The sequence below is a fragment of the Podarcis vaucheri genome (assembly GCF_965113315.1).
Source record: "Podarcis vaucheri genome assembly, chromosome: 11".
NCBI lineage: Eukaryota > Metazoa > Chordata > Lepidosauria > Squamata > Lacertidae > Podarcis > Podarcis vaucheri.
In genome coordinates, this window is record NC_138749.1 from 11,589,668 (window position 1) to 11,617,605 (window position 27,938).

At 45.6% G+C, this 27,938-nt stretch overlaps 1 protein-coding gene across 3 annotated transcripts in view; it reads right to left on the reverse strand.

Annotated features, from left to right (window-relative positions):
• MYO5B (myosin VB) overlaps positions 1–27,938 on the reverse strand; it is a 294,157-nt gene that overhangs the window by 193,275 nt on the left and 72,944 nt on the right. For all 3 annotated transcript variants that reach the window (XM_082241748.1, XM_082241750.1, XM_082241749.1), the window contains exon 2: positions 6,779–6,889. In XM_082241748.1, the coding sequence (XP_082097874.1) occupies positions 6,779–6,889 (111 nt within the window). The remainder of the gene's footprint in view (positions 1–6,778; positions 6,890–27,938) is intronic.

Here is a 27,938-nt window from a genome sequence, read left to right on the forward strand (position 1 = left end):
TGGCAATTCCAGAAGAGGAGTTAAATTGCAAAGCCCCATCACGGGAGAAAGACGCATCAGTTCTGACAGCACAAAGCAAAATATGAATGCAACTATTTAAAACTTTTTTTTTGAAAAAAGCAATGATTTTATATAACACAGAGAGGCAATGTTCAGATACGCTTACAAGCAGTGGAGGGGCAGAAGAAACTTATTGCAACGTTCTACCTTGCCTGGTAAACCACTGTCTAATACAGGGGTGGGATAGCTCAATATGTAGAGCACAAGATTCTTAATCCTACGTTCATGGGTTCATTGCAGGGAGTTGGACTAGATGACCCTCGTGTGCAGAAATGGGGTTCCCCTTCCCTACCCATAATATTTAAATGGATCTCCTGGCTTTTCTAAATAATAATTTTGATCCTCAAAATCTTAATGACCTGGCAGCGTACAGTCTCAAAAGGATAGATCCCAATTTCACTTGCTGCAAGCATGGGCTTACTCCATAAGTGATTTGGCAACAGCTGTTCACCACAATTCATTAGGTCTAGTTGGAACATAAATAATAATTTGACAGCATTGTCACATCAGTCATTTACCCTTAATCTCACATTTCCTGTTATGAATTTTGCCTCTAGTATCTCTGCATAGTGCCTCTGTTCTGTTGCCCAAGCCCCAAAAGTCCAGGGATACCTGTGGGGTGGGGGTGGGGTTCCTCTGGTCCCTTTCCTAATTTCTTTGACTTCCATTTAAAAGAAAAAGAAGCTCTCCAGCCCTTTACTCATGGATATAAAAGCATGTAGGCAACATTCCACACAACTGCCCATTAAGGGAACTAAACCTGGAAGCTGCCTTTCAATATCTTGCCCCATCAGTGCAAAGGCACTGGGTTAAAAGACAAGAAGCAAGTTCTCGTTTTTGTTTTTAAGAAAGCTAACTGTCTTTGAATGTATATCTTACAATCATTAATCTCATTTGCAGAGTTTGCATGCACAGTAAGCTATAGTTAATGTGTTACCATGAACTTGTCAGTCTTCCCCACTTTGCTCCTCTCTGTTTGAGCTGGACAAAAACAAATCATGCTCCCTTGTCTTACTCTTACATCCAAACCCGGAATTGTGGTTTGTTTCTCTCCCCAAAAGCTATGATCTATTGCAAAGGTTTGCTCTTGGCTCACCGGCCATAGTTTCTTTGAGCAAATCAACCCACAATCCCTGGGGTTCAGATGCAAACTAAGCCAGGGATTGTGATCTGCAACCAAACAGCCAAGAATTAGGAGCGCTCAGAGTAAACCATTAAATATGGTTTACTGTGATGTCTAAACTGGACGGTGGTGATTTCCCCCCCCCCCAATTTCCATCATCAAAGAAGGCACAACAACATTTGAAGTCCTTGTGGCTAAAGTGAAAAGGACTTCTGCTGCTGAAATTCAGCTAATTCAACAGTTTCAAATAAAACCGTTTCAGATTACAAACTCTGTAACCGCAAAGAAATAATGAATACAGGCAAAAGCTTAACAAGGCCAGTTTGCAATCAGAATCTTTGAAGGCCAACAGAAATAAAAAGGATGCTAAACACAAGCAGATACATCAACTTCCCCTCTTTTATTTAATTTTTGTATTATAATTTTTTAAAAAATATATTGACAAATCCAGAAATTAATGGTGCGAGCATCCATATTAGCTCTGCTTGTCTGCATTCAGAACAGCAGCAGCCATGCCGTCTTCTCCCACTCAGCCAAATCCATATTTGAAAGGAAGAGCCTTTGGGAATTGCAGTAGTCGCAAACCCAGCACCACTCCCCTGCCATGAATGCGCACGGCTGAAGCAAGCCAGCCACAAGGGACGCAATTAACACCACCTGAGGTTTACCCAGCAGGTCCTGAGCAGAAGCATCTACCCAGCTTGTTTTAGCAAAGATCACAAGTTTATTTGCCAGAGCCCACACCGAAGTCTCTTTGATCGTCTGGGACTGTTGGGTGCAATTTTTCGAAAAGCAACACAGTACCCAAAGTCATTACTCTCAGAGAGAACTTTCCTGCTCTGCCTGGTGCCGCTGAACAGCAAAATGGCAGGCAGCTTGGGCGACAAGGTTGCAAGAAGCGCTTGTGTGATCAGATAACGCAGCCCAACATCCTCTCTCCAACAACTGATAGCAAGGGCATGATGGATGGCCAGCCGCCTCCTGCAACTGTATTCAGGATCTGAGAAGCCTCAGCAAGCCCAACCTGCCCCTTCCGAGCCCTGAAAAGCAGATCCCAAAAAGCATGGGGTGGGAAATTTAATTTTTTTGTGGTGGAGCCACAAGTGAGCAGGGTCAGAACCGAAAGCAGTTTACCTACCTTAAGCTTCCCAGCTCAGGCAGGGCTGAAAACTAGCTTTGTACAGGCTTTCCGCAGATAGAATTTAAGCTCCTAAGCCAGGCATAGGCAAACTCAGCCCTCCAGATGTTTTGGGACTACAACTCCCATCATCCCTAGCTAACCGGACAGGGATGGTGGGAATTGTAGTCCCAAAACATCTGGAGGGCCAGGTTTGCCTATGCCTGTCCTAAGCTATTAGTTATCGCAGGTTTTTGGCTCCTATCTAACAGTGCCCTTACTGTGTCCGTATCAGTCTGAGCTGTTTCTTTAATTGCATAAGACCGTTAGTTATTCTTGAGGGTGTATGGGGTCTTATGGGAAAGGTATCTCAGATAAGGGGCATGTTGTTCTCCTTCTGGGGTAGTTTGTCCACCTCAGGTCCCCACTCAGCTCTCACCGGTGGCTCCATGTCAGAATGTGACAGTGGCCAAACCATGGGAAACTGCTTCAGTTGGCCAGTTAAACCAGGTGAGGGTAGCCGATGGATCTCAAACCCTCAGTGAGTTAGGGACTTCCTCTGCATGTGAAGACAGGCTCTGGTGCATTGAGCAGATGAGATCAATAGTAGGTCCAGGCAGTTTCTGTGTGTGCTGTAGAGGGAAGTGATGGGGTTCATCAGCTTGGGAAGGTAGCCCAGGTAGGAGAAGGAAAACTCTGATCCTAAACCTTCACTGCTTTTTTTTTTTTGGGGGGGGGAGAAAGGACTAAGGAGTAAACCCTACACAAATCTAGAATGGAGTACGCACCACAACCTATTTGACTGGTGACAATAAAATGCTTCTTCCAATCCTGATTTCAGAAGGTGGAGGGAACCCTGTGGTTGCCATGGAAGGCCTCTGCGAGAACATGTGTGCGCCCCTGGGCACCATGTTGGTAACCCAAGTTCTGACGGGCTCTGTGCAAACAGCTGTCCCACTTCATTTCCTGCCATGGAGAACCTGAGGAGGTGGCTAAAATCTTGGAAACCTACTGTTAGTTTCTGTTTGCCACTGTGCAGTGCCTTGGAGTCACAAGACTCTGTTTACATTCCAGAAACATTCCAGGCTGTTGGAAGTCTCACGGGAGACAGGAGACGGATGTGACGTACTGGTTTCCTGTTCTTTTGTTGTTCAGTTGCTCTCTGCTCTCACAGAGAGAGGATGATTTCTTTTCTGTCTGCGTAGCTTAGAAAATAAAGCATAGTGATGTAGCCATAAATCTCATCACTTCCGTGTGCTGCTTTGATTCTCTGCTGAATGGGAATGTGCCTGAGCCTCATCAAAGGCTCAGGTCATTAATCATGTCGGAGGGCGATTCCGGAAGATGAGATTTATCAGCTCGGTCAAACGCAGATTCCGACACTTACTACCTTAATATGAGATTCTGGGGCCCACCTCTTGAACCATGAGATGCAACAAAGCATCTCAAGTTGACCCTTTTCAGAATCCATGCTAGGTTCAGGGTCCTGATGAACCTAGGCCTCCTAGATAGGTGAATGAGCCACTCACTGGGTTCTATTCTCATTCCCGGGTTCCACCCTCCCTTTTAATAACTGGATAACGCATCACGTGCAAGAAATAGTAATGCTTATTTTTTCCTAGCAGGCCTTTTGAATTATTCACAATGTCCTTGGAGCATGTTCAGTTTGTAAAAGCTGCATCTGCTAACTGGTTTAGCAAGTAACAGAGCACACTTGCAGCTAAACAATTTAAGAAGCCATTTGTGAAGAAATTTCAATAAACTCCTATTGCCATTATGCCAGCCAAGTGGGTTAAACGCAATTGTAACATTACCAGCCGCTGGTGCTTCAAGACAAAACTGCACCCATCATCATAATAAATTCTAGGCTTGTCACTGCAATGTTCTTAGTTAACAAAAGCAATTGCACCAAGTCCTTTCCAACTGCTATGTTAGCAAATGGGTTGGGGTGTGTATGTGTGTGTTTGGAGGGGGCAGGGGTTAAGAGCTTCTGAAGTCTTCCTACTAGTAGGATGTCAGCTTTTCCATATTTCCGCTTCGGAAATCTAAGCAGTGTGTTTGGCATGTTATGCAAATAGTTGATGGATATGCAAACTGAAGTGTGCTGAATTAGCAGACTCCATTGGTGTGGGTTTCCATCAAGCACTTGCTCTCTGTACCTATAGAAAAGGTGGGGGGGTAACAGTTCCACTTGACCACCACCACTCCTCCCCTCCTCGCCACACACACCAGGGAAGACAGAGGTTCTTCCCAAGCTCCTAGGATTGTGTGCCAGTAACAAAGTCAACTCTTATGCCCCGCTGCCACAATTGCTCCATTTGATGAATGCTGTTAGACACAACCCCCTGTTGAGGTGAGAAGTATCTGTTGCACTATACCAGGCATAGGCAAACCCAGCCCTCCAGATGTTTTGGGACTACAACTCCCATCATCCCTAGCTAACAGGACCAGTGGTCAGGGATGACGGGAAATGTAGTCCCAAAACATCTGGCGGGCCAAGTTTGCCTATGCCTGCACTATACTATCAGGGAAATGCTGTTGATGATCCACTGATAACTCTCTCCTAGCAGATGCCATCAGAGATGGGAGGCAATGGGTCATAGAATCATAAAGTTGGAAGGGATCCCGAGGATCATTTAGTCCAACCCCCTGCAATGAGGGAATATGCAGCTGTCCCTTACGGGGTTCAAACCTGCAATCCTGGCACTATCAGCACCACACTCTAACCAACTGAGCTACAGCCTGCTCATCTTCTGAGACACCATTTCCATCAGGCTCCTCCCTCCCTCGCCTCAACTGCCTCCTGGCAACCCATCAGGTTGAAGGATGTAGAGAAATATGGGAAGCAGGACCACTCCTTTTCATTTGCCGCAAGATCAACTACACTTAGGGGCGCAGGTGGCGCTGTGGGTTAAACCACAGAGCCTAGGACTTGCCGATCAGAAGGTCGGCGGTTTGAATCCCCGCGACGGGGTGAGCTCCTGTTGCTCAGTCCCAGCTCCTGCCAACCTAGCAGTTCGAAAGCATGTCAAAGTGCAAGTAGATAAATAGGTACCACTCCGGCGAGAAGGTAAATGGCGTTTCCGTGCAATGCTCTGGTTCGCCAGAAGCAGCTTAGTCATGCTGGCCACATGACCCAGAAGCTGTACGCCGGCTCCCTCGGCCAATAAAGCGAGATGAGCGCCACAACCCCAGAGTTGCAGTCTGCAACTGGACCTAATGGTCCAGGGGTCCCTTTACTATACAACTACACTTGGCTCCTTGCCCCTCTGACCTCTTTCCATCTCAGCTGGTCACTGTAACAGCTGCAAAACTAGCTTTAACAACCAGCATCTGAGATTGCTTTCTTTCTTCTTCCTTCCTCATCGTGTCTTCCTTTTTTGTACCACGTCTTTTAAATGGTAAGCCTGCAGGCAAGACCGTAAGCCAGTCTGAGAGCCCTTTTGGCCGAAGTGAAAGGCTTGAAAACACAAACCACAATGTTCGGAAATGCTTTGATACCTGAGAACTAAAAAGGAGCAGCACATATCTGGTTCCAACTAAGAAATCAAACAGAACCCAAGCAAGCAAAGATTGAGAGAGCAATCTTCCTTTGCTCTCTGCATGGGAGTGTGGAAAAATTAACTTCTTCGATGTGCACAACTCAAGACAAGGGCAATCCCAAAGCTAAAGAAACCATTCGATCGCCACTGTAGATATCAATTCCTGCTCCAAATGCCGCTGTTTGAAATCCAACTACTGTATTTTTTGCTCTATAAGACGCACCAGACCACAAGACGCTCTTAGTTTTTGGAGGAGGAAAACAAGGGGGCGGGGAAATATTCTGAATCTCAGAAGCCAGAACAGCAATAGGGATCGCTGCGCAGTGAAAGCAGCAATCCCTCTCGCTGTTCTGGCTTCTGGGATAGCTGTGCAGCCTGCATTCGCTCCATAAGATGCACACACATTTCCCCTTACTTTTTAGGAGGGAAAAAGTGAGTCTTGTAGAGCAAAAAATACGGTATGTAGGCAAAGACCTCTTTGCAAACCTTATTCAGCTTATTGTTTGTGTTGCCAACCCTTCAACTGATTGGTGGTGCCCACAAACCCCCTTTCGGCTCAGCTGCATCTTTATCTATCTCACACCTGACATCACAACAGGTGTACAGCAGGTGGCCATGGCTTGGCCAAAACAGCCTAGAGAGGGTCAACTGGGGAGGCCTAGAAGCCTGAGTTCCCCGCCCCCCTCCCTGCTACACACAGTTACAGGCTCAGGGCCGCCTCACGCGGAACAGCTTTCCGCACAGAAAAAGTATAACTTGTCAATCATCCCCTCCAGAAATCTCTTCGAACATGAAGAGGAATATCTAAAAGGTCAGTGCTGGCTGTTTGGACTTCAAAACGTTTCCTCAGCATTTCTTGAAAACAAGGAAACACAAGAAACAGCAGAAAACAGTGACACCCCCCCAAAAAATAAATAAATAAAGAGGAGGACGTACCGTTTCATCTTCAAGTTTCAGGTGCAGAGTTTTATCCCCCTCCTTGTAATCTTTGATGATTTCTGCTGATTTCCAGACTTCCTCCGGGTCAGGAATCCAGACTCTCGTGTACTGCAAAGGTGAAAAGAAGGGAGGAAATTGTTACGGTAAATTGCTCAAGTAGAGAGGCCTCCTCAGTAACACAAGAGGTTCATCTGTTACAGAATTCCGATTTTAACAGTGGCTAAAAAGATTTTAAAAGTGGCTAAAAAGGGACGCGGGTGGCGCTGTGGGCTAAAGCCTCAACGCCTAGGGCTTGCCGATCGAAAGGTCGGCGGTTCGAATCCCCGCGGCGGGGTGCGCTCCCGCTGTTCGGTCCCAGCGCCTGCCCACCTAGCAGTTCGAAAGCACCCCCGGGTGCAAGTAGATAAATAGGTACCGCTTACCAGCGGGAAGGTAAACGGCGTTCCGTGTGCGGCTCTGGCTCGCCAGAGCAGCGATGTCACGCTGGCCACGTGACCCGGAAGTGTCCCCGGACAGCGCTGGCCCCCGGCCAATAAATGTGAGATGGGCGCACAAACCCCACAGTCTGTCAAGACTGGCCCGTTCGGGCAGGGGTACCTTTACCTTTACCTTTAAAAAGAAGGCTCAAAAGCAAGACATAAAAGCAGGGGTTGGAGTAGAAAACTCTCGATACGATATGATAATCTTTATTGTCATTGTCCCATACAGAATGAAATTGAAAAAATCTACACCAGACATTCAAAAACCAACAAGCCTGCTATCCCAGCTATCCCAACCTGGTTAACCCCCTAAAAACTCTGATACCCCATAATTAAATACAATATACTCCCATAGAGACTCCTTACACTGCGTTTAAAACCAAAATCACATTTGGATAGAAACTGTTTCTCGGACGGTTAGTCCTAGTCTTTATAACCCTGTACCTTCTTCCAGAAGGCAGAAGCTGAAAGAGATCATTTCCGGGGTGCGCACTATCCTGCACTATCTCTGCAGCTTTCTTGTGGCACCTGGAAGCATAGATTTGATCCAAGGTGGGAAGAGTGCACCCAATTATTCTCTCTTCAGTCTTTACAACCCTGGACAGCATTGTTTTTTCCCTGACCGTGCAACTCCCAAACCACACACAGAGACCATAAATTAATACACTCTCCACAGTACAATAGTAAAATGCCATCAACAGGTCCTTTGAGAGATTATTTTTCCAGAGGATTCTCAGAAAATATAACCTCTGCTGTGCTCTCTTCATCAGGTCTTTGCTGTTTTCTCCCCAGGTTAGGTCATCTCTCGGGGTCCCTTCCAACTCTAGAATGATTCCAAGATTCCTTGTCTTGACCCAAAGACGTACCTGGAGATGCTACGGATTCAACGCAAATACCTTTTTATGCAAAGCACATCTTCTACCACTGAGCTACGTCTCCTCCTCGAGGAGTTGCCTTTGCGACACTCTAGGACAGGGGTGGGGTTCTGAATCCAACCAGTGGGCCAGAACCGCATCTCCCCCACACTGATAGTATGAGTCAAGTTTGACAGGGGAGTGTGCACGGGGCTTTGCAGGGCGCTGCCAACCAGCTGACAGGTGGTGCCTGTACTGTAAACTCCTTTGGACCAGTTGCACCTTTACCTGCCTCACACCTGTCCTTACCAGATTAAAGGTAAAAGTAAAGGGACCCCTGACAATTAAGTCCAGTCGCAGACGACTCTGGGGTTACGGTGCTCATCTTGCTTTACTGGCCGAGGGAGCCGACGTTTGTCCGCAGACAGTTTTTCTGGGTCATGTGGCCAGCATGACTAAGCTGCTTCTGGTGAAACCAGAGCAGCGCACGGAAACGCCGTTTACCTTCCCACCAGAGTAGTACCTATTTATCTACTTGCACTTTGACGTGCTTTCGAACTGCTAGGTTGGCAGAAGCAGGGACCGAACAATAGGAGCTCACCCCGTGGCGGGGATTCAAACTGCCGACCTTCTGATCGGCAAGCCCTAGGCTCAGTGGTTTAGACCACAGCACCACCCGCGTCCCTCCTTACCTGATTAGGGCATGGCTTATCCCAAACCAGATTGCAGGCCCAAGAGGGAGGCTTGATGGGGCAAAGCAGGCCAGAATGTCTTCACCCCTGCCACAGAACATAAGGAGAGCTTGCTGGATCACGGCAATGGCCCATTGAGTCCATCATTCTGTTCTCCCAGTGGCCAACCAGATGATGCCTGTGCAAAACCTGTAAGCAGGACCCAAGAACAAGAGCTCTCTCTCCTCTAGTTGTTTCCGCCAACTGGAATTCAGATACTTATGGCCTCCAACAGTAAAGGCAGACCATCTCCATCCTTGCAAGCAACCACCGGAAGCCTTATCCTCCATAGATTTTAATCCTCTAGGAAGCAGCGGTGTTCATTCTTCATCTAAAGCTCCTCCCAACCTGACATGCATTATTAGGTTTGGAAGTTAATGGAAACAGACGTGCATAAACTCAGACAAGTAAAGACCCCATGCAGAGACCCTCTGCAGGCAGCTGTGTAGGGGGTTCATAAGAATGAAGGTTTACTGAACAGCATCATCGCGGAGAAACAGGAACAGCAAAACATAGTCCCAAGCGGATCACATTTACACTCTGCTAATGGGCTTTTATTCAATTAGAGCTACAACTGTGCTCTGTGCAGTATGTGTCCGGAAGAGTTATGGCCTCGCAGGCTTCCTTTTCTGCTTAGGCAGATAAATGAGCCTCCTTCCAAGGAGAGCAGAGCTTGTTACGGGGGAAACTCCCATCCAACAGCGTCATGTTGCAAAGAGTCATGGTGCAACTCCTGATTAAAAGAGCTCTGTAGGCCCGCAGCATCTGAAGGGCTGCTGGTTAAGTCGCCCCGATTTAGAATAATGAAAGTGGGTGGACAATGTCAGCTAGCAAGAGGTTTGTCATTTCTGCAGTTAAAGCACAACTTAAATTCTAAATACGGTAGTCAGGATCCTGCTTTGTCTGTAATGAGCACTACTGTTGCTGCAAAAGATATTGGATATATACTCGATAATGAAACGGATTATGTCATTAATTTGTTTTCATCTTATTGTGGGTGGTGTTGTAATACAGTGGTACCTCGGGTTAAGAACTTAATTCATTCTGGAGGTCTGTTCTTAACCTGAAACTGTTCTTAACCTGAGGTACCACTTTAGCTAATGGGGCCTCCTGCTGCCGCCGCCGCGCGATTTCTGTTCTCATCCTGAAGCAAAGTTCTTAACCCGAGGTACTATTTCTGGGTTAGCAGAGTCTGTAACCTGAAGCGTCTGTAACCTGAAGTGTCTGTAACCCGAGGTACCACCGTACTGGGTGACTGATGATGATGGCCTTAGGCTAAACAATAAAGTTCTGGAAAAACATCCAGAGCTGTTTCTCCCTCTGTCTAGGAACTATACCAGTGTGACACATTTTGATGCATGCCAAGCTAAAAGGGGAGCAAGAGGAGACACGATAGAAGTGTGTAAATTTATGCAATGTATGAAAGAAGAGAGAAGAAGAGTTTGGACTTGATATCCTGCCTTTCATTCCCTTTAAGGAGTCTCAAAGCGGCTATCAATCTCCTTTCCCTTCCTCCCCCACAACAAACACTCTGTGAGGTGAGTGAGGCTGAGAGACTTCAGAGAAGTGTGACTGGCCCAAGGTGCAGCAGCTGCATGTGGAGGAGTGGGGAAGCGAACCCAGTTCACCAGATTACGAGTCCACCACTCTTAACCACAACACCATGAAAAAGGTTTTTCTCACTTTGCCACCACATCAGAAGTTGGGGACCTCCAATGAAGATGAACCTCGGAAGATTCGGAAGAGACAAAAAAGAAAGCACTTCTTTATGAGATAACTGCATTGCAGTGGGTTGAACTAGATAACCCTTGGGGTCCCTTAGAAATTTATGATTATTCTTTGAGAACATAGTTAAACTAAAATTCACTCCTACAAGGAGTTGCGGCGGCCACCAATTTGGATGGCTGTAAAAGAGGAATGGACAAATTTATGGAGGATAAGGCTGTCAGCTATGCTCTGTCTCCACGGTCAAGGGCAGGGAACGCCGAGAACTGTATGTCTCAGCGAGGGGAACAGGGGTGCCCTAACAACTCTCAGCATCAACAAACTACAGTTCCCAGCATTCTTTAGGGAGAAATTCGTGACTGTTTACAGTGGTCTCATACAGCTTTAAATGTCCATTGAAGATGCGGCCTCTTTTCAGCATCTGACCTTTGTTGGACCAGTACCTGATCAATGAAAACTGTTAGCAAGACAGATCCTAAAAGTATTGCAATGGGAAGTCAATGGTTCATGGGATTTGGGACCCTGGGCAGTTCCACACTGGCTTTTGTTGACACTGCGTCCCCCCAAAAGTGGGTAAAAACCCTACACTAAGGACAGCTGAGGGGTGCGGGTGGCGCTGTGGGTTAAACCACAGAGCCTAGGACTTGCCAATCAGAAGGTTGGCGGTTCAAATCCCCGCGATGGGGTGAGCTCCCGTTGCACAGTCCCTGCTCCTGCCAACCTAGCAGTTCAAAAGCACATACAAGTGCAAGTAGATAAATAGGTACCGCTCCGGTGGGAAGGTAACAGCGTTTCCGTGTGCTGCTCTGGTTCACCAGAAGCGGCTTAGTCATGCTGGCCACATGACCCAGAAGCTGTACGCCGGCTCCCTTAGCCAATAAAGCGAGATGAGTGCCGAAACCCCAGAGTCGGCCACGACTGGACCTAATGGTCAGGGGTCCCTTTACCTTTTAATCACAGCTGAAAACTAGATGCTGGCACTCCTGAAAGCAAACACAATCCTGTGTACTTCAATTATCAAAATGCCCCTCAAGAGTTAATGAAATGGCAGCTGTGAATATATATATTTTTAATGCTTTGCAGCTCTATAGCAATGAATTCTTTATATGTATAATGTATAATTATTTTTAGGATTACACAATAGCTGGAGCAGCAGGAACTCATCGACGTTAATGAAGCTATCTAAATATATTGCCAGAGCAGCAGTTTTGCTGGGTGAAAGGCGGAGGGGAAGAGGGAGAGGATGGGTAGACATGTGAGTGCCTCCAGAATGCTGCCTGCACCTCAGTTTCTACCTCTCAACACCTTCCAGCTCTGCAGTTGTTGGAATGGACTCCTGGTTTTAATTACCATGAGAATGCAGGTGGGAGAGGGGTCTCTTTAAGAATCTTGGCATTTATTGCTCACAGGGCATTCTCTTTAATCGCAGTGCTTGGCTGTTTACCGTCTGCAATTCCTGATCCAGTATTGGGGATGTAGATAGTATCTGGAAAAACTGGAGACAAAGTGGTTCAGTAGCAACGTTGGGCCATGAGCCCAACCCATAGGGCAAGGGTGGAGAAACTGAGGGTCATGTTTGCTTCTGGGAAATATTCCAGCGGTAGATGGGGCCAGAAGCAAAAGCAGGCACAGCAATGCATGCTGATTTAAGCTGGAACAAAATAAAAAAATTCCTTCCAGTAGCACCTTAAAGACCAACTAAGTTAGTTCTTGGTATGAGCTTTCGTGTGCATGCACACTTCTTCAGATACACTGAAACAGAAGTTGCCAGATCCTTCTATATAGTGATAAGGTGGGGAGGGGTATTACTCAGAAGGGTGGTGGGAATGGGAGATTGGCAGATAGCTGAGATGAGCCTGTTGACGACTCTTAACGACTGCAATAGGTCTTACAGGAAAAGGCAAGGGGTGAGAAGGTGAAAAATGGCTTAGTCATGTATAATGAGATAAGAATCCAATGTCTTTGTTCAGACCATGTCTCTCCGTGGTTTTAAGTCTGGTAATGAGTTGCAATTCAGCAGCTTCTCTTTCCAGTCTATTTCTGAAATTCCTACTGGAAGGAATTTTTTTATTTTGACTATGGCAGACCAACACGGCTAGCTATCTGTAAGCTGGAACAGTAGAGCCACATCGGCACATTCCTTTCTGCCCTCCATCCATGTAAGCAGGGAGCAAGGCAAGAACACTCAAGGAGGATGCAAAGTATGGTCAGAGAAGAGGGCATCTGGGGAGACTCTCAAGGGGCAGACAGAGAAGACCGAAAGGCCTCATTCAGCTCCAGTGCCTGATGGTCCCCATTCCTATGACAGAGCAAGGCCTTAAGGATGTTCCCGGACAACCCAAACAACACTTCGACAAGCATCAGGAGCCTTAAAGTGCACAGTCCTTCCCTAAACACATCTGCTCTTAGTTACTCCCCAGGCTGCCTTCGTCAAGGGAGGATGTTTTTATGTCACCATTGCTACTGTTAAAAATTTGGAAGTGAGATAATCACTCAGAGATCTACAGTCATACATCGGGATACAGCTGCTTCAGGTTGTGTTTTTTTGGGTTGCGGACTGCCGAAACCCGGAAGTACCGGAAAGGGTTACTTCCGGGTTTCGGCAGCCGTGCATGCGCCAAAGGGATAAATCGTGCTTTGCGCATGTGCCAAAGCACCTAATTGCAACCCGTGCGTGCGCAGACGCGGGTTGCGAATGTGCATCCCGCATGGATCACGTTTGCAACCTGAGCGTCCACTGTACTAGTAAATCCTGATATAACTTCTGCCCATTATCCACATGGTTAGAGCTCCCAGGTTATGCAAAGCCAAACCATGGTTTAGCGTGAATGTGCTCCCAGAGAGGAGAACACAGCTGTCTCGCTCCTCCCTGGTCTGTTCTATGTGAGTCTAGAGCAGTGGTGGCCAAACTTGGCCCTCCAGCTGTTTTGGGACTACAATTCCCATCATCCCTGACCACTGGTCCTGTTAGCTAGGGATGATGGGAGTTGTAGTCCAAAAAGCTGGAGGGCTGAGTTTGGCCACCACTGGTCTAGAGAAAGCTAGATCATGAGCCTGGGTTTGGGTGACACCCTGAGCACATCAAAAGAGCAGAATGATCAGGGAGAAACAAAGCAGCCGCAATCTCCTTTCCCCAGAGTTCTCATGTTTGCACTAACCTTGGCACGGCAAGCAAACATGGCCCCCATGTGTTGCGAACTGGAGGAACTGGTACATTTATTTGCTTTCCACCTCAATTCTCCTCATTTTCAGCGAGCGCTCAAGGCTTGTCAACAAAGAGCAATTTCTCAAAAACAGCCGTCATATATTACAAGCATGAACAACGTCTGTGGGGGGTTTGATGCACTCAAGTCACTTTCGGGAGAGGAAAAATCTGCATAGGAGTGATACGAGTCAAGGCAAGAGATGGATTTGGGGGTGGGGGTGGGAGGAGTTCAAAAAGCCTTTTAAAAATGCAAGGTGCCTTATTGACAGGCTATGAAAGTAGAAGCCTTCCTCTTGCCTGCAAAGCCCTGGAAAGCCCTCCAGATGTTTTGGATGACAATGTCATCCTCAGCCCCAGCCAGCACAGCTGCTTTGCCTTCCAAAACACCTGGAAGGCACCATTATAATCAACAGGAGTTACTGCAATTCATGGGTTGCACATTACTCTAACACAGTGTTTCCCAAACTTGAGTATCCGGCTGTTTTTGGACTACAATTCTCACCATCCCTGACCACTGTTAGCTAGGGATGATGGGAGTTGTAGTCTAAAAACAGCTGGAGGCCCAAGTTTGGAAAACCCTGCTCTAACTGCCCCATCTCTTTTTTTTAAAAAAAGTGCCATTTTTGTGGGACTTAGCTCTTGTTCCATGCATGAGCAATTTGCCAGCAAAGCGTGCTGTCAGACCAATTTCTTATGAATCACACTTTATAAAAGAGGAGCTAATAAGCATTTTGAAGTACACCCACATTAATAAACGTTCCCAGTGGCTTCTGGAAAACAGACTGAAGTACCGGGATTTTGACACAAAAACAAAACACTTAAGGATGAGCACATAATCTGTGCCTCCAAAGTTAACCGTTTTAAATAGGATCAACGAGAAGCCGTTAATGCATGAAGACCTTTTCGAAATAAAGGTGCACTCGCTCAGAGCACAGCTCTCAAGAGGAATCTGAAAGCGCAGACGGCATTCAGCGACAAGTTTCTGACACTAAATCTGTTCTTAAGGAGGATTTAAGTTCCTCTTTAAGACCTAACAAATAAAGTTAAGGGGCTGTTCCGAGAGGATAGCAGGGATTGTATCACACTGCCGACCAGAACCTCTGTTCTCATTTTGACACGGCTATGCAGTAACACAGCAATGTGATGGAAGAAATAGGCCGTTAATTATAGGCATCTGTGAACGTAAAACAAAAATGTTAATCACCCCCCCCCACACACAAAGTTTTTCTCCTGGCTTACGCACACATTCCTTTCCTCCACACTTTCCAGGCATGGTCCATGCTTTGAAGCTCTGGGTCTGAAAGCACTTAAAAAAACAAAACAAAACTCTGAAGCTTCCCACGTGAAGAAAACCCGCTCTTTAAAGCTGAATCGGAGCAAATGGCAATCCGCAGAAAACCAAAATTTTGTTGCGCTTCAGCTTTTTCATTCCAGGGGGACAAAAAAAGAGCACTTGAACACAGATCTGTGCCTGGAAAGACTGGGGCAAAAGATGAGTGTGGATAAGCTCTCACTGTACCTCTTTATGAGTTACTGTTCTGACTCTGCCTTCTTCATCAGCCTACACATAGGTAGGTATTGCTAAGGTTTTCCAGCTTGTCATTCTAACTTTAAGAACCGGCGCCTTAACTTGCTTTCCTCCTCCTGTTAATACTATTTGCCCCTGTACTATGACTGCCATGTGATCTCCAGGGTCTCAAGCGGAGGCCTTTGTCATCAGATGCTACCTGACTGTTCCAACACTCCCGGTGTGTCTTCTTTCAGTCACGCCCAGAAGAGGGATGTGTGCAGAAAATATAGGCAACTAAGCCTCCACTGAGCTGTTTGACAGTGGAACAGACTCCCTCGGGAGGTTGGGGACCTTTTAAGCAGAGGTTGGGCGGCCATCTGTCTTGGGTGCTCTAGTCGAGATTCCTGCATTGCAGGACTGGACTAGATGACCCTCAGGTTCCCTTCCAACTCTACAATTTGGTGATTCTATTATTCTAACTACCTGCTCTACTCCAGGTACTTGCCATCTCTCCAGCTATTAGGAGCTCGAGCTCGTCAGGGTTCAAATCTGGGCAACCCACAAGTAGCAACCTGCCTTACCTTCATAGATAGATCACAGCAGGAATGTAAGAAACGCAATTAGCAATTACTAGTACAGTGGTACCTCAGGTTAAGTACTTAATTCGTTCCAGAGGTCCGTACTTAACCTGAAACTGTTCTTAACCTGAAGCACCACTTTAGCTAATGGGGCCTCCTGCTGCCGCCGCACTGCTGGAGCACGATTTCTGTTCTTATCCTGAAGCAAAGTTCTTAACCTGAAGCACTATTTCTGGGTTAGCGGAGTCTGTAACCTGAAGCGTATGTAACCTGAGGTACCACTGTATGAGTAGCAGCATCTGGAACATATGACATCAAAAAGGTTGAGACAAAAAAAAAAGGAGGTTTGGAGTTTATGTATAGCAACCTAGTTGCTAGAGGCCAATAGGGATGTTGAAGAATTCTGAAAGAAACAGGAGCAGAAATTGCTAGTCTTCGTCTATTCTTCCCATGCCCTTAATGGCCAACAGTCAGGGATGATGGGAGTTGTAGTCCAACCACACCTGGAGAGCCACAGGTTAGCCACTCCTGATGCAGACCATAGCTTTTTGATGTGACTTCAAGATCAGCTAAGTTGTCCCCCTTTGCCTTATGTTTGGTTTTGAAGAGACCATTTGGTGGTTGTTAATTTATGTTCCTGCTTTTGTACCTTCAGAATTTGCTGTTGATGTCGGTTTCATTTGACTGATTTTTATTTTGTATTTATTTGTTTTTATTCCACACTGAGGGTTCTTTGTAAAGGCAGAAAGGGGTCTTAATGAATTAAATAATAAGGAGTAGACTCCCTGGGTTTCCACAAGCCATATTTGAAATTGGGAGACGAGGGATGGGGCAGAAACTCATAAGCTTTGACTTTTACAAGTCTCATCTAAAGCTGGATTAGCCTTCAGTTCAGCCAAGTAGTTTTCTTTGACAGGAAAAGTCAAGAAAGTTATTTGGGTCACCGTTTCATTTTACAGATGACATCAGCTAATGAAACAAGATTTTCACTCTCTTCCTGCTTCTTGTGTTCATTATGTGAAAAGTCACATGCCTATTCCTACAAGCAGAGGCATGTTGGTTGCTATCACCGCACAGTTAACAACTACGGGGGCAGTTCTGATGCTAGACCTGGAATTCCTTGAGCATACAAAAGAATTACGAACTCACCACATGGCAAAGGTCAGTGAACACGGAAAGCAATCAAGAAAGCCAAAACAGGTTTCACATTCCTGGAGAAAACACTGGTAAATACTGGCTTATACTTGAGTAAAGAGAAAGACACACCCCCACCACCACCACCAAAGCATAGTTAAGTAAAAATTATCCATGAGTCTGCATAAATGGTTCCCCACTAGCACATAACACTAGGTAGATAAAGGCTCAAGTTACAGCAATAGTTGTTGGGGTGTACAGGAGAATCTGCTGGAGACATGGAGACTGATGGAACGATCCTGTGAAAATGTGGAAGATTTTGTGAAGAGCTCATCTGACACCTTGCAAGCTAGACACCTTGCAAGACTTCTGGACTCAGAAAACTCTGGTTCGTTAGCAACTGAACTTTGCACTTTTCAGCAAGGACTTTGTAAGTTGGAACCCTCTCTGGGCTCAGAGAGTGAAGACTTCTTGTAGCAACCGTAAATAGTGTGTGTGTTTGTGTTTGTCAAGTAAAAGCTGTCTCTGCTACACAGTTGTTTCCTGCGGCAAGCCTAAGCACCTGACTGAACCTCCATGGTTCATACAAAACACCGAACTTGGTTGATAACTATACTGACAGAAAAGACAATTCCATAATAGTGGAATGCAATTTTATGAGCATGGGTCTTTACATAGCTGTAATGGCACCCCCACATACAAAAAAGAGGCATCAGTAGGCTTGGGGGAACTCCCTCCCCCAGTTTGCAGAAGTGCAAGAGGTCAAACCCTCAGGTGGTCGATTTAGAATTTCAGGAAAAAGACTGCAATCAGTTTCACTTTTTTAAAAAAAGTTGTCCATTTTTTCAACTGTTTCATGAGATTTGTATTTCTATTCTCCACACACTGCTACTTTTAGTTGCTTGGGAATCATGCAGAAAGGTGGGACAGAAATTAAAACTAAACAGGGGGAAACCAACAAAATGTTTTCAGTCAACATTTGAGTGAAAATGGGTATTAAGATGGATGAGAGAGCCATTTTACCACCAGTCAGTTCTGAAGCCAGGGAGTTATTGCAGATATATTCAAGAGGGAAAGAGTGCAGGTTGGAAGACCCAAGATGCCTGGGGCAAGCCATAGCACTTACCCCCAGACATGCATGTACTTCAGGAAATGAAAGTCAGCGGTTTGTAAAAGTGACCATGTGGTGGCCTTTTCACATCAAAAAGTAACCTGCCAATCAAGCCTGACAGAAGCTTTTTCCAGGTCAGCTTGAAGTCAGCAGAGTTTGGATTTTATCACCTTCGGGCTGACTCAAATAAACAGCTGAGCTCTGCCACAGCCAGAACACCATGGAAGCCTGCTAACACAAAAAGAATGCCAGGACCATGAGGTGCTGCCTAGTATGGTCACTAAATCTCACCTAAACTGAAAAATCTGAGGTAAATTTTAACGTCCAAAGGATTTTAAATCCCACTGAAGTTTCTATGGTGCGGGGAGGGGTCCGTGCATCCTTAACGTTGTGTAAAAACATCATTTCCCTTTAACGGCGATACTGGGCAGCGATCCAAGACAATTTTATTCAACTGCCTTATCTTATACCCTCAACACAAAAAGAGATGAGTGCCTCTTGGGGTTAACAGTCTTCCCAGCTTATTTATAATACGCCAAATAGCAAGAGACCACCCGATCAGCTGCATATGCCAATGTTTGGAGAGCAAACGGAGAGATCATTTAGTGAGCAATGAGACAAGGAGGGGTGTCACTGGGTCTTGGGACTTAGGGTGTGCTGCTGTAGTTGAGAGGATTGACCTAAATAGTGTCTGCATTTATCTCTCGGATGAAACAAAAAGGGTCAGTGGGTGGGGGGTGAGGGAACCAAGGTTTGCAGAGGAGACACACTAGGAATGCCTGTGACGAATCCCAAAATAGAAGGGAATAATTGCAAACTCCCATTTATCCTCCCCTTCATAAGATAAGAAATGCGGGGGGGGGGGGAATTAACTACACGAATGTTCAAGAGATGAAAATGTTGCCCAGAGGCAAATAGAAGGCATCAGAAACACCCGCTTCAAGCAAGAACGAGTGGTGGCTTTGTAAAAGCACCACATACGTGCCTTGGTTTGCTCTGCACACAAGACGCTCTCTTCCAAAGATTCAGCAAATCTTGTGGGCATCCGTGTCTTGGGAGACAATGCAAGAATGGGGGTGAAGTTTTGTTGCATTAGGGTCGCAAGCCTAGGCCATGGGGCTGGAGGTCCTGGGCTGCCCAGACAATGACCCCCGTCTCAGCCTTTTTACACCTGGTCTTTGGATCCTGTGTTGTGCTAATCTTACTACCACTGCAGTTACTTGATATATATTATCTTAATAGGTGTTACAATAGCTCAGTAAATCACCCCAGTACTCAACCCCACTTTGGCGAGGATAGTGCTGATTATACCCATCTCTCTAATTAATAATAATAATAATAATAATAATAATAATAATAATAAGCTCATCTTAAAGTTTTAAGTGTCTATATGCTTATTGCATTTATAAATTTTAAATTTATTGTTTTACATTGTTTTAAATGTTTGTTTTCCTTCTGGGATTGTACCCCCAAGTGTGTTTTATAAGCTGGTCTCCAACAGTAATAAATTATCTATCTATCTATAATAATAATAATAATAATAATAATAATAATAATAATAATACAATATCTATAGTAAAAGGGCAAGGAGCTGGTATCTTAATGGCAGCACTATGCGATTGCCACAAGGGGAAATCCCCCACAAAGTTTGTTTTAACTCTTTTAATGTCAAACTGGGCTGTACTGGCACAGGAATTTTTGCTGCTTGAAATGGACGTCCTCTCAACGCTTGGGAAGATCCTCACTGCACCATTTGGACATGACTAAGCCGCTTCTGGTGAACCAGAGCAGCGCACAGAAATGCCATTTACCTTCCCGCTGAAGTGGTACCTATTTATCTACTTGCACTTTGATGTGCTTTCGAACTGCTAGGTTGGCAGGAGCAGGGACTGAGCAATGGGAGCTCACCCCGTCGCGGGGATTCGAACCGCCAACCTTCTGATCGGCAAGCCCTAGGCTCTGTGGTTTAACCCACAGAGCCACCCGCGTCCCTGAGCGAAGCATCACTGTGTCCCAATTTGCAATGGAAAAAAGCAATATCTGGGCAATAACTGCTTTTCAACATCACGATATATCACCAGCTAAACATTATAATATACCAATATATCACAATGTCAAAAATAAAGATGGAGCTACATGGAGGCATTGGCTGGCTTCATGGTTTTTCCTGCATTGTGATTTTTACATAGCACAGAAACACACACCATGAGTCGTGATATATTGCCAGATCAAAAATTCTGAAACCTATGGCATGATATGGCCATCAAACCGGCTTTCAATGATATATTGATATACTACCCAGTCCTATGGACTACACACTCACTGTAAGTATCCCTGGATGGAAACTTCCTACAGCATCCCTCAGATGTATGGGGAGTGTGTCATGTCAATATTCTCCCTCTTTTATTATATGGATTTTCATTAGCTCTTGTGCGTATGTTTTAGGATGGTGATAAGCTGCCTTGGCCTGTGGGATCAGGCATGCAACTAAGAAAAAAAATAACCTTATTTTCAAAACCATTGGGGCCTGCTTTATCTTCCCTTGTGCTTTCTGTGCGAATTCCTGCAGCTTTCAGAGCGTGCATTTATCAAAGCTAAAACTACATCACCATCAGGCTTTTACAATAAATAGTTATGTGATCCATAACATAAAACAGTTAAGTCAGGCTAATCTTCACACAGTTATCATCCACACAGCTTATGGTTCTATAAATCTCAAGATGCTTACAGACATTCGGTAATAACCACTGTTTTATCACTTTATTATGGATTACAATTTACTGGGCGGCAAAGAAAGTTAGTCCCCCGGCTATACAGGATTTGTTTTTTAAAAAGAAATATTTTTCTTTATTGCCATAGTCCCAGCTCTTTTCTTCCTCTGTATTTTGCTTAGGGAAAACTTCAAATAAATATCTGTAACTCTTTACACTAGCTTATCAAAATTCTATGAAAGCAGCCCCATCTCGATTGTTACAAGATGCAAACACAGCACCAGTTTAGAACATGCTGATCTCTAGCAGGGATGAGTGAATTTATCAATTTCAGATTCTCAGTTATCCTTCTGCATCAGTTTGGGGGAAAACAAATTGAAGTCCTCATGAAAATTCATCAGGAAAGTGTTCTGAATATACACATTTTTGTATGCAATTTTGCCCAATATACATGTTTTACAAAAGAAAGAAAACCTTTCCCCTACTATATGAATTAGTATGCACACTTCATCCTAGTACATGCATTTTTATATACACTACTTGGCTGGAAAAGTGCACTGGAAGAATGAGAGAAGTGCAAATTTCAAAAGATGGAAGAATGATTTCTGTTTTGGAAACGGAGAATTAGGTAGGTTTGCCTTTGAATAGGAACTGAATCGAATTTCTTCCCCATACTTAATCACTAGTTACAACAAGCATCAGTAGTTCTGGGAAGTGCACTGACAGGTGTATTAAATCCACTTCTGAGTGTACTACTGATTGGGCATGCAGAAAACTAAGCACAGCATAAACCGGGGGGGGGGGGGACCAGACACACAAATTCAACAGAGGCGTTTCCACATCTGCTAATGCACTCACATATACAGTGGTGCCCCACAAGACGAATGCCTCGCAAGACGGAAAACTCGCTAGACGAAAGGGTTTTCCGTTTTGGAGGTGCTTCGCAAAACGAATCTCCTATGGGCTTGCTTCACAAGACGAAAATGTCTTGCGAGTTCCTGCGGGGTTTTTTTTCCTCCCCCCCTTTTTCTAAGCCGCTAATCCGCTTATCAGCTGATCCGATCAGCAGATAAGCCGCAAAAAGCGCTAATAGCGCTAATACGCTAATCCGCCAATGGGCTTGCTTCACAAGACGAAAAAACTGCTAGACAAAAAGAATCACAGAACGGATTCTTTTCGTCTTGCGAGGCACCACTGTACAGGGTTGTCTTAACCATATGCGGCACTGGGGTGCAAAGATCCGCCTGGTGCCCCCCCCAGGTTGCCCAGTCCCAGGTGTGCAGGAGGGTGAAGCCGGCCAGCCACCTCAGCGCCGGACTCTCGGCCTGGCGCCCCTGAGAGCCCGGGTGCCCCGCACCCCTAGCACCTATGGGTAAGATGGCCGTGCTCATACATTCGCCAATTACCAAATCTATACAGTGGTACCTCAGGATACATACGCTTCAGGTTACAGACTCCGCTAACCCAGAAATAGTGCTTCAGGTTAAGAACTTTGCTTCAGGATGAGAACAGAAATCAGGCTCCGGAGGCGCAGCAGCAGCAGGAGGAGGCCCCATTAGCTAAAGTGGTGCTTCAGGTTAAGAACAGTTTCAGGTTAAGTACGGACCTCCGGAACGAATTAGGTACTTAACCTGAGGTACCACTTTAGCTAATGGGGCCTCCCGCTGCTGCCGCACCACCACTGAGCGATTTCTGTTCTCATCCTGAAGCAAAGTTCTTAATCCGAGGTACTACTTCCGGGTTAGCAGAGTCTGTAACCTGAAGCGTCTGTAACCTGAAGCATCTGTAACCTGAGGTACCACTGTATATATTTATATGAATATGATTGGCAGTCATTGAGCATATCAGACCACTGATTTCTACCAACAAAATCTCAGAAGCCCTTCTGTGTGACTGTCCACATAGCTAGCAGTGGTTCAGTGTTACGGGAGACTCTGGGGAACTAGGACTTCTAAGTCTGGGCCAAGAGCAGACAGTTGACATCATAAGCAATGCGTAAGATTCCACTAGGTTGTCCCTCTCAGTAAAAGATTTCAAAAGTCCAAGCTGCCTCCAGATTTATTTCCACAAGTAGCGACAGCCAATTAGAAACAAAAACACTTCAGGGGCCAAATCAAATACACTTTAAATCAAAGTGCAGTCCTTTCAGCCACATCTTCTGGGGCGCATTACGCAGTCCCACAAAGCTGGCAAACACACAGCGGCCCTCACTTCCGGCAGTGGAAGCACAAGGTTATTTGTCAAGTGAAATGACCCTCTTCCACTTCGCTCAGTTCACTTAATGAGAACAACAACAGAAGTCGGCAGAGCTACTCCCAGCCATCTCTAGTCTATGTTGGGAAAGTTGGTTTCTCTCCCGCCACAAGAAGAAACCACAACTTCCCCTGTGGTGGCGACCGCTTGTCAACCCACCTCAGGACTGTGTCACAAGAGCATCTTAATAGGTCAGCTGCACAGCACAACGTTTTCTGCTTCTGGAATGATGTCTGAATGTTGAACGAATGAGGTTTAGTCCGAATCTCCTTTCCTATAACTTGAATCCATTGGTTTGAATCCTGCCCTCCAGAGCAGGAGAAAAACAAGCTCGCTCCATCTTCCATGGGACATCCCTTGAGATATCTGAAGATGGCTATCATATCTCCTCTCAGTCTCCTCTTTTCCAGGCTAAACATACCCAACTCCTTCAACCGTTCCTCACAAGGCTTGGTTCCTGTTCTTAATGGTTTTTATGAAGCTGTTTCATGGTCTTTTTTATGAGGCTTCCAGTGATTTTTGTTATGCTCAGAAATGCTTTTAAATAAATAAAGCAAGTCCCTTCCAACTCTACAATTCTATGATTCTATAAACGTACCGCCCAGGAAGAAATGCTTTCATCTGGGTCAACAACTCACTCTTGGCCACCCTTCAAAAGCCAGTAGTGTCAGTAGCACGGATAAAGGGCACAGGGAACAAACACCAAAGGGGAAAGATAACAAGTTTTGTGTTGTCCATAAGCTTAGTGAGACAAGATGACCACACAAAGTGTTATTGGATTGGAATTATATCCCCAAGGTCTTCAGGACAGTTCCCAAACATTGAATTTCAGGAAGGACTGCCTTTCTAAAAGCATTCGGTTGTGATTTATGAAGTGTTTTCCTTGCCCTTCCTGCGCTCCTGAAAACGAAATCAATAACTTAATTTTGGTTCCTCAAGTGCTCCTTTTCCATCTCGTAATGGTTTGTGGCAGTTCCAATGTGACCAAGGTCTAGATTCCGGGCTGCAAAGCGCAACTCCTCTTTCAGCTTTTGTTCAGCTTTCAGGTGGTTTATTTGCTTCTGGGAGGAAGTGTTCTTTATCGAAAAGATTCCACTGACGCGTCAACAGACTTGCCTATGAGCAACAGCACTAAGTTGGCTCTATTCACCAATACATTGCATTGTCCTTTTTAAGTGCAGGTGTATTTACATCAATGAGCCACTGATGTATGTTGAAATTCACTCCCTGACATACAGTTCTCAGCATGCCAGGGAGTTTGGTGTATGTCACCAGCAGGAAATCCTGCAGTACTTTGAAGTCTTCAGGAATGAGAGGAAGAAACATAGCCAACTGGCAGTACGGGAAAGCAAGTAACTCTGACTTCCAAAACAGAAATACAAAGGAATTTGGGGGGTGGGGGGGCACTACAGAATCAGAATGAAGACAACAGCAGAAAGCAACAGTAGCTGTCTCATCTCTCATCAAAATGCAGTTGTCATAAAATAAAACTGATTGATGGTTGGTGCACGCCAAAGCAACTCTTCTGAAGTTTAGCAGCTTGCTTTCTCTGTACTTGCCAACTTATGCACCCAACTAATCAGACAGATTTTTATTTTTTTTGCAGAAGTTGCCCTTTTTCATCTGATACTCATTTTGCAAGCAATGACAATACAGTCAGTTGCAAGAGCAGTTTTAGTTCAAGATGCCGTTTTTCTTTCGCTGATTAGAATGTGTTTTTTCCCAGGAAGTTAAATTATCAATATCACCACCTTATTAAGAATTGGCATGCAGTTGGTTAGCTGCTCAGCAATACTTTCTATTGAAAATATGAGGAAGTTTGGTTTGGTTTTTACAAAAAAACAGAAACACATGCAAACAGGCAGCGCAGAGTCATTTCAGTTAGGATCACACCTAATTTACACCCACCAATGTTGTTGTTTAGTCGTTTAGTCATGTCCGACTCTTCGTGACCCCATGGACCAGAGCACACCAGGTACTTCTCTCTTCCACTGCCTCCCGCGGTCTGCTCAAACCCATGCTGGTAGCTTCGAGAACACCATCCAACCATCTCGTCCTCTGTCGTCCCCTTCTCCTAGTGCCCTCCATCTTTCCCAACATCAGGGTCTTTTCCAGGGAGTCTTCTCTTCTCACACCCACCAATAGCAACACTTCAATGTGCTGTGTCAGGAAGATTTTGGGCATTCACATGGCAGGACAAGATGTGCTCTCCCAAGCACACATCTACGGAACATTTACACTCCTGTCTCACCAATGTCTATGCTAGCTTAGTCATGTCCACAGAATGGAAGTGGGCAAGATCGATCCTCAGGAACGTGCTCTATGGGGAGCTGGCTTCAGGCACCAGGCTTGTTGGCAGACCAACTCTTTGGTTACAAAGGTGTCTGCAAAGTGGCATGAAGGCTGGCAACATCCACCCTGCTATGTGGGAATCCCTTGCAGATGACTGCAGTGCCTGGAGACACCAGGTTGTGTATCCACAACAGTGGCCAGAGGAGCAATGACCACTGGGAGGAGTGCAGAGAAAAGAAACACCATTGTGCACCTGTAGCAGCAAAACTGGATGCCTTCATCTGCCCCAGCTGCAACAAAACATGTCTCTCCTATATCGGTCTCTACATCCACAGTAGGCACGGTAACGCTCCAACAGCTTGCCCTCCCAAAGATGCACTCTTCAATTGGTTCCTGAGACAGACAGATGCCAACACCACCTTATCAGTGGGTCAGACCACTGATCTATGTAGCTCAGCAATGTCCACATCGACTGACAGCAACTCTTCCTAGTTTCATGCAGGGTTTGATCCTGCCCGCTCAGTCTTAGCTGGAGTAGCCAGGCATTAAAACCTATAACCTTCTTTATGAAAAGCATTACCACTGAGCTACAGCCCTGCAGATGGAACTAATAAAGCTATTTATTCAACTACTGCTTTTTTTATTATCTTTAGCACCCAGGACATAAGCGAACAGATACGGTAAGTCGTAACCTTACCACACACACATACCACTGCTCTCATGTTTTCACAATCTGTGGAAGTCACTTATTAAAATTGTCGATTCACGAAACTAATTTGTAATCGCTGCCCGGCAGGACATTAATTAAGTATTATATCTGTTACAGAATAACATTATAATTACTGGCAGGCTGGCAGGCCAAGGAAAGTGATTCATTAGTAGTGACTAAAAGCCTGTCCTCCCACAGTACCTAATAGGTGGTGCACTGCCATAATGCTTTAAGGGATGAGAGATCTACATGTCCACACACGTGCACTTACAGAGATAGCTTTCTTCTTGCTGCAAGAGACTTAAGGGTCATGTGGGACATTTATTAATGCATAAGCTACTGTGGACTCAAGCCCACTTTGTCAGATGCATGACATGTACACAGATGCTCTTAACAGAACAGCCTCTACTGGTGCAGAATGCTATCTGCAGTGCTGTTTGTATAGCACACATGCACAGCCATCACTAGGATAGAGCGAATGGAGCAACTGCCCTGGACTTTGGGGCATCCAGCACCTGGCCCCAGTGGCCATGGCTTCCATAGTCCCATTGCCAAGCAACAATGTGCAGGTCTCTGTGGAGTGTGGGGCAAAGCAAACAGAGGTGTCTCTGAGATGATGAAGAAGAAGAGTTTGGACTTGATATTCCACCTTTCACTCCCCTTAAGGAGTCTCAAAGCGGCTAACAATCTCCTTCCCCTTCCTCCCCCACAACAAACACTCTGTGAGGTAAGTGGGGCTGAGAGACTTCAAAGAAGTGTGACTGGCCCAAGGTCACCCAGCAGCTGCACGTGGAGGAGCAGGGAAGCGAACCCAGTTCACCAGATTATGAGACTCTAACCACTACACCACACTCTAACCACTACACCACACTGGCTCTCAGATACGCTTGTCTGGAGGCAGAGGCAGCGTATGAAGTCAGGTCTGTTCTGAGGGTCAGGCAAACTGCATAGTCATACAGTTCAGAGGTCAGGGAATGCAATGTTCATCAAGCCAGGGGTCCAGATGAAGAGCAAGAAGCAGCAAGGCAGGACTAGAAAGCACAGGCATTGTTTCCAGCATCTGACTGCTGCTTAGAACTCTGTTTAAGAAGACTCAAGCCAGCTGGTTCTCATCAGTGCCTTCTCCTCCATGTTCTTGAAGGTTGGGCAGCTGCAGGTGGAGTCATTCCACCTTTCTCCCCTTCAGGCTGCTGTTCAGCAGGCGAAGTTGACTCATGGCCCATGACAAGCAACAACAAGGCAACAATAACAAAAAATAAGGTGGTGGAGAGGAAGAGGGCCACTGAAACTATGGGGAGGAGGATTACACAGTGATTTGTAGCACACAATGTAATTTGCCTCATGTCCCACACAACCCTAGGGACAGTCTTACACGAGAGAGAGAGAGAGAGAGAGAGAGAGAGAGAACACTCCCTGGAAGATTGCAGAAACCCCCAAACCTAACACATGATAAAATGCAAAAAAACAAAAACAAAAGAAAACCCCTTTGAAAAATTGTCAGGGTGGCGAACGAGAGCTTGAACAACACCTGTTTAATCTTACTATTTTCCAACAGTCTTAAGGGCCATTTCATCCCATTCCTCCTATCAAGAGAATCATAGAATCATAGAATCATAGAGTTGGAAGAGACCACAAGGGCCATCGAGTCCAACCCCCTGCCAAGCAGGAAACACCATCAGAGCACTCCTGACATATGGTTGTCAAGCCTCTGCTTAAAGACCTCCAAAGTAGGAGACTCCACCACACTCCTTGGCAGCAAATTCCACTGTCGAACAGCTCTTACTGTCAGGAAGTTCTTCCTAATGTTTAGGTGGAATCTTCTTTCTTGTAGTTTGGATCCATTGCTCCGTGTCCGCTTCTCCGGA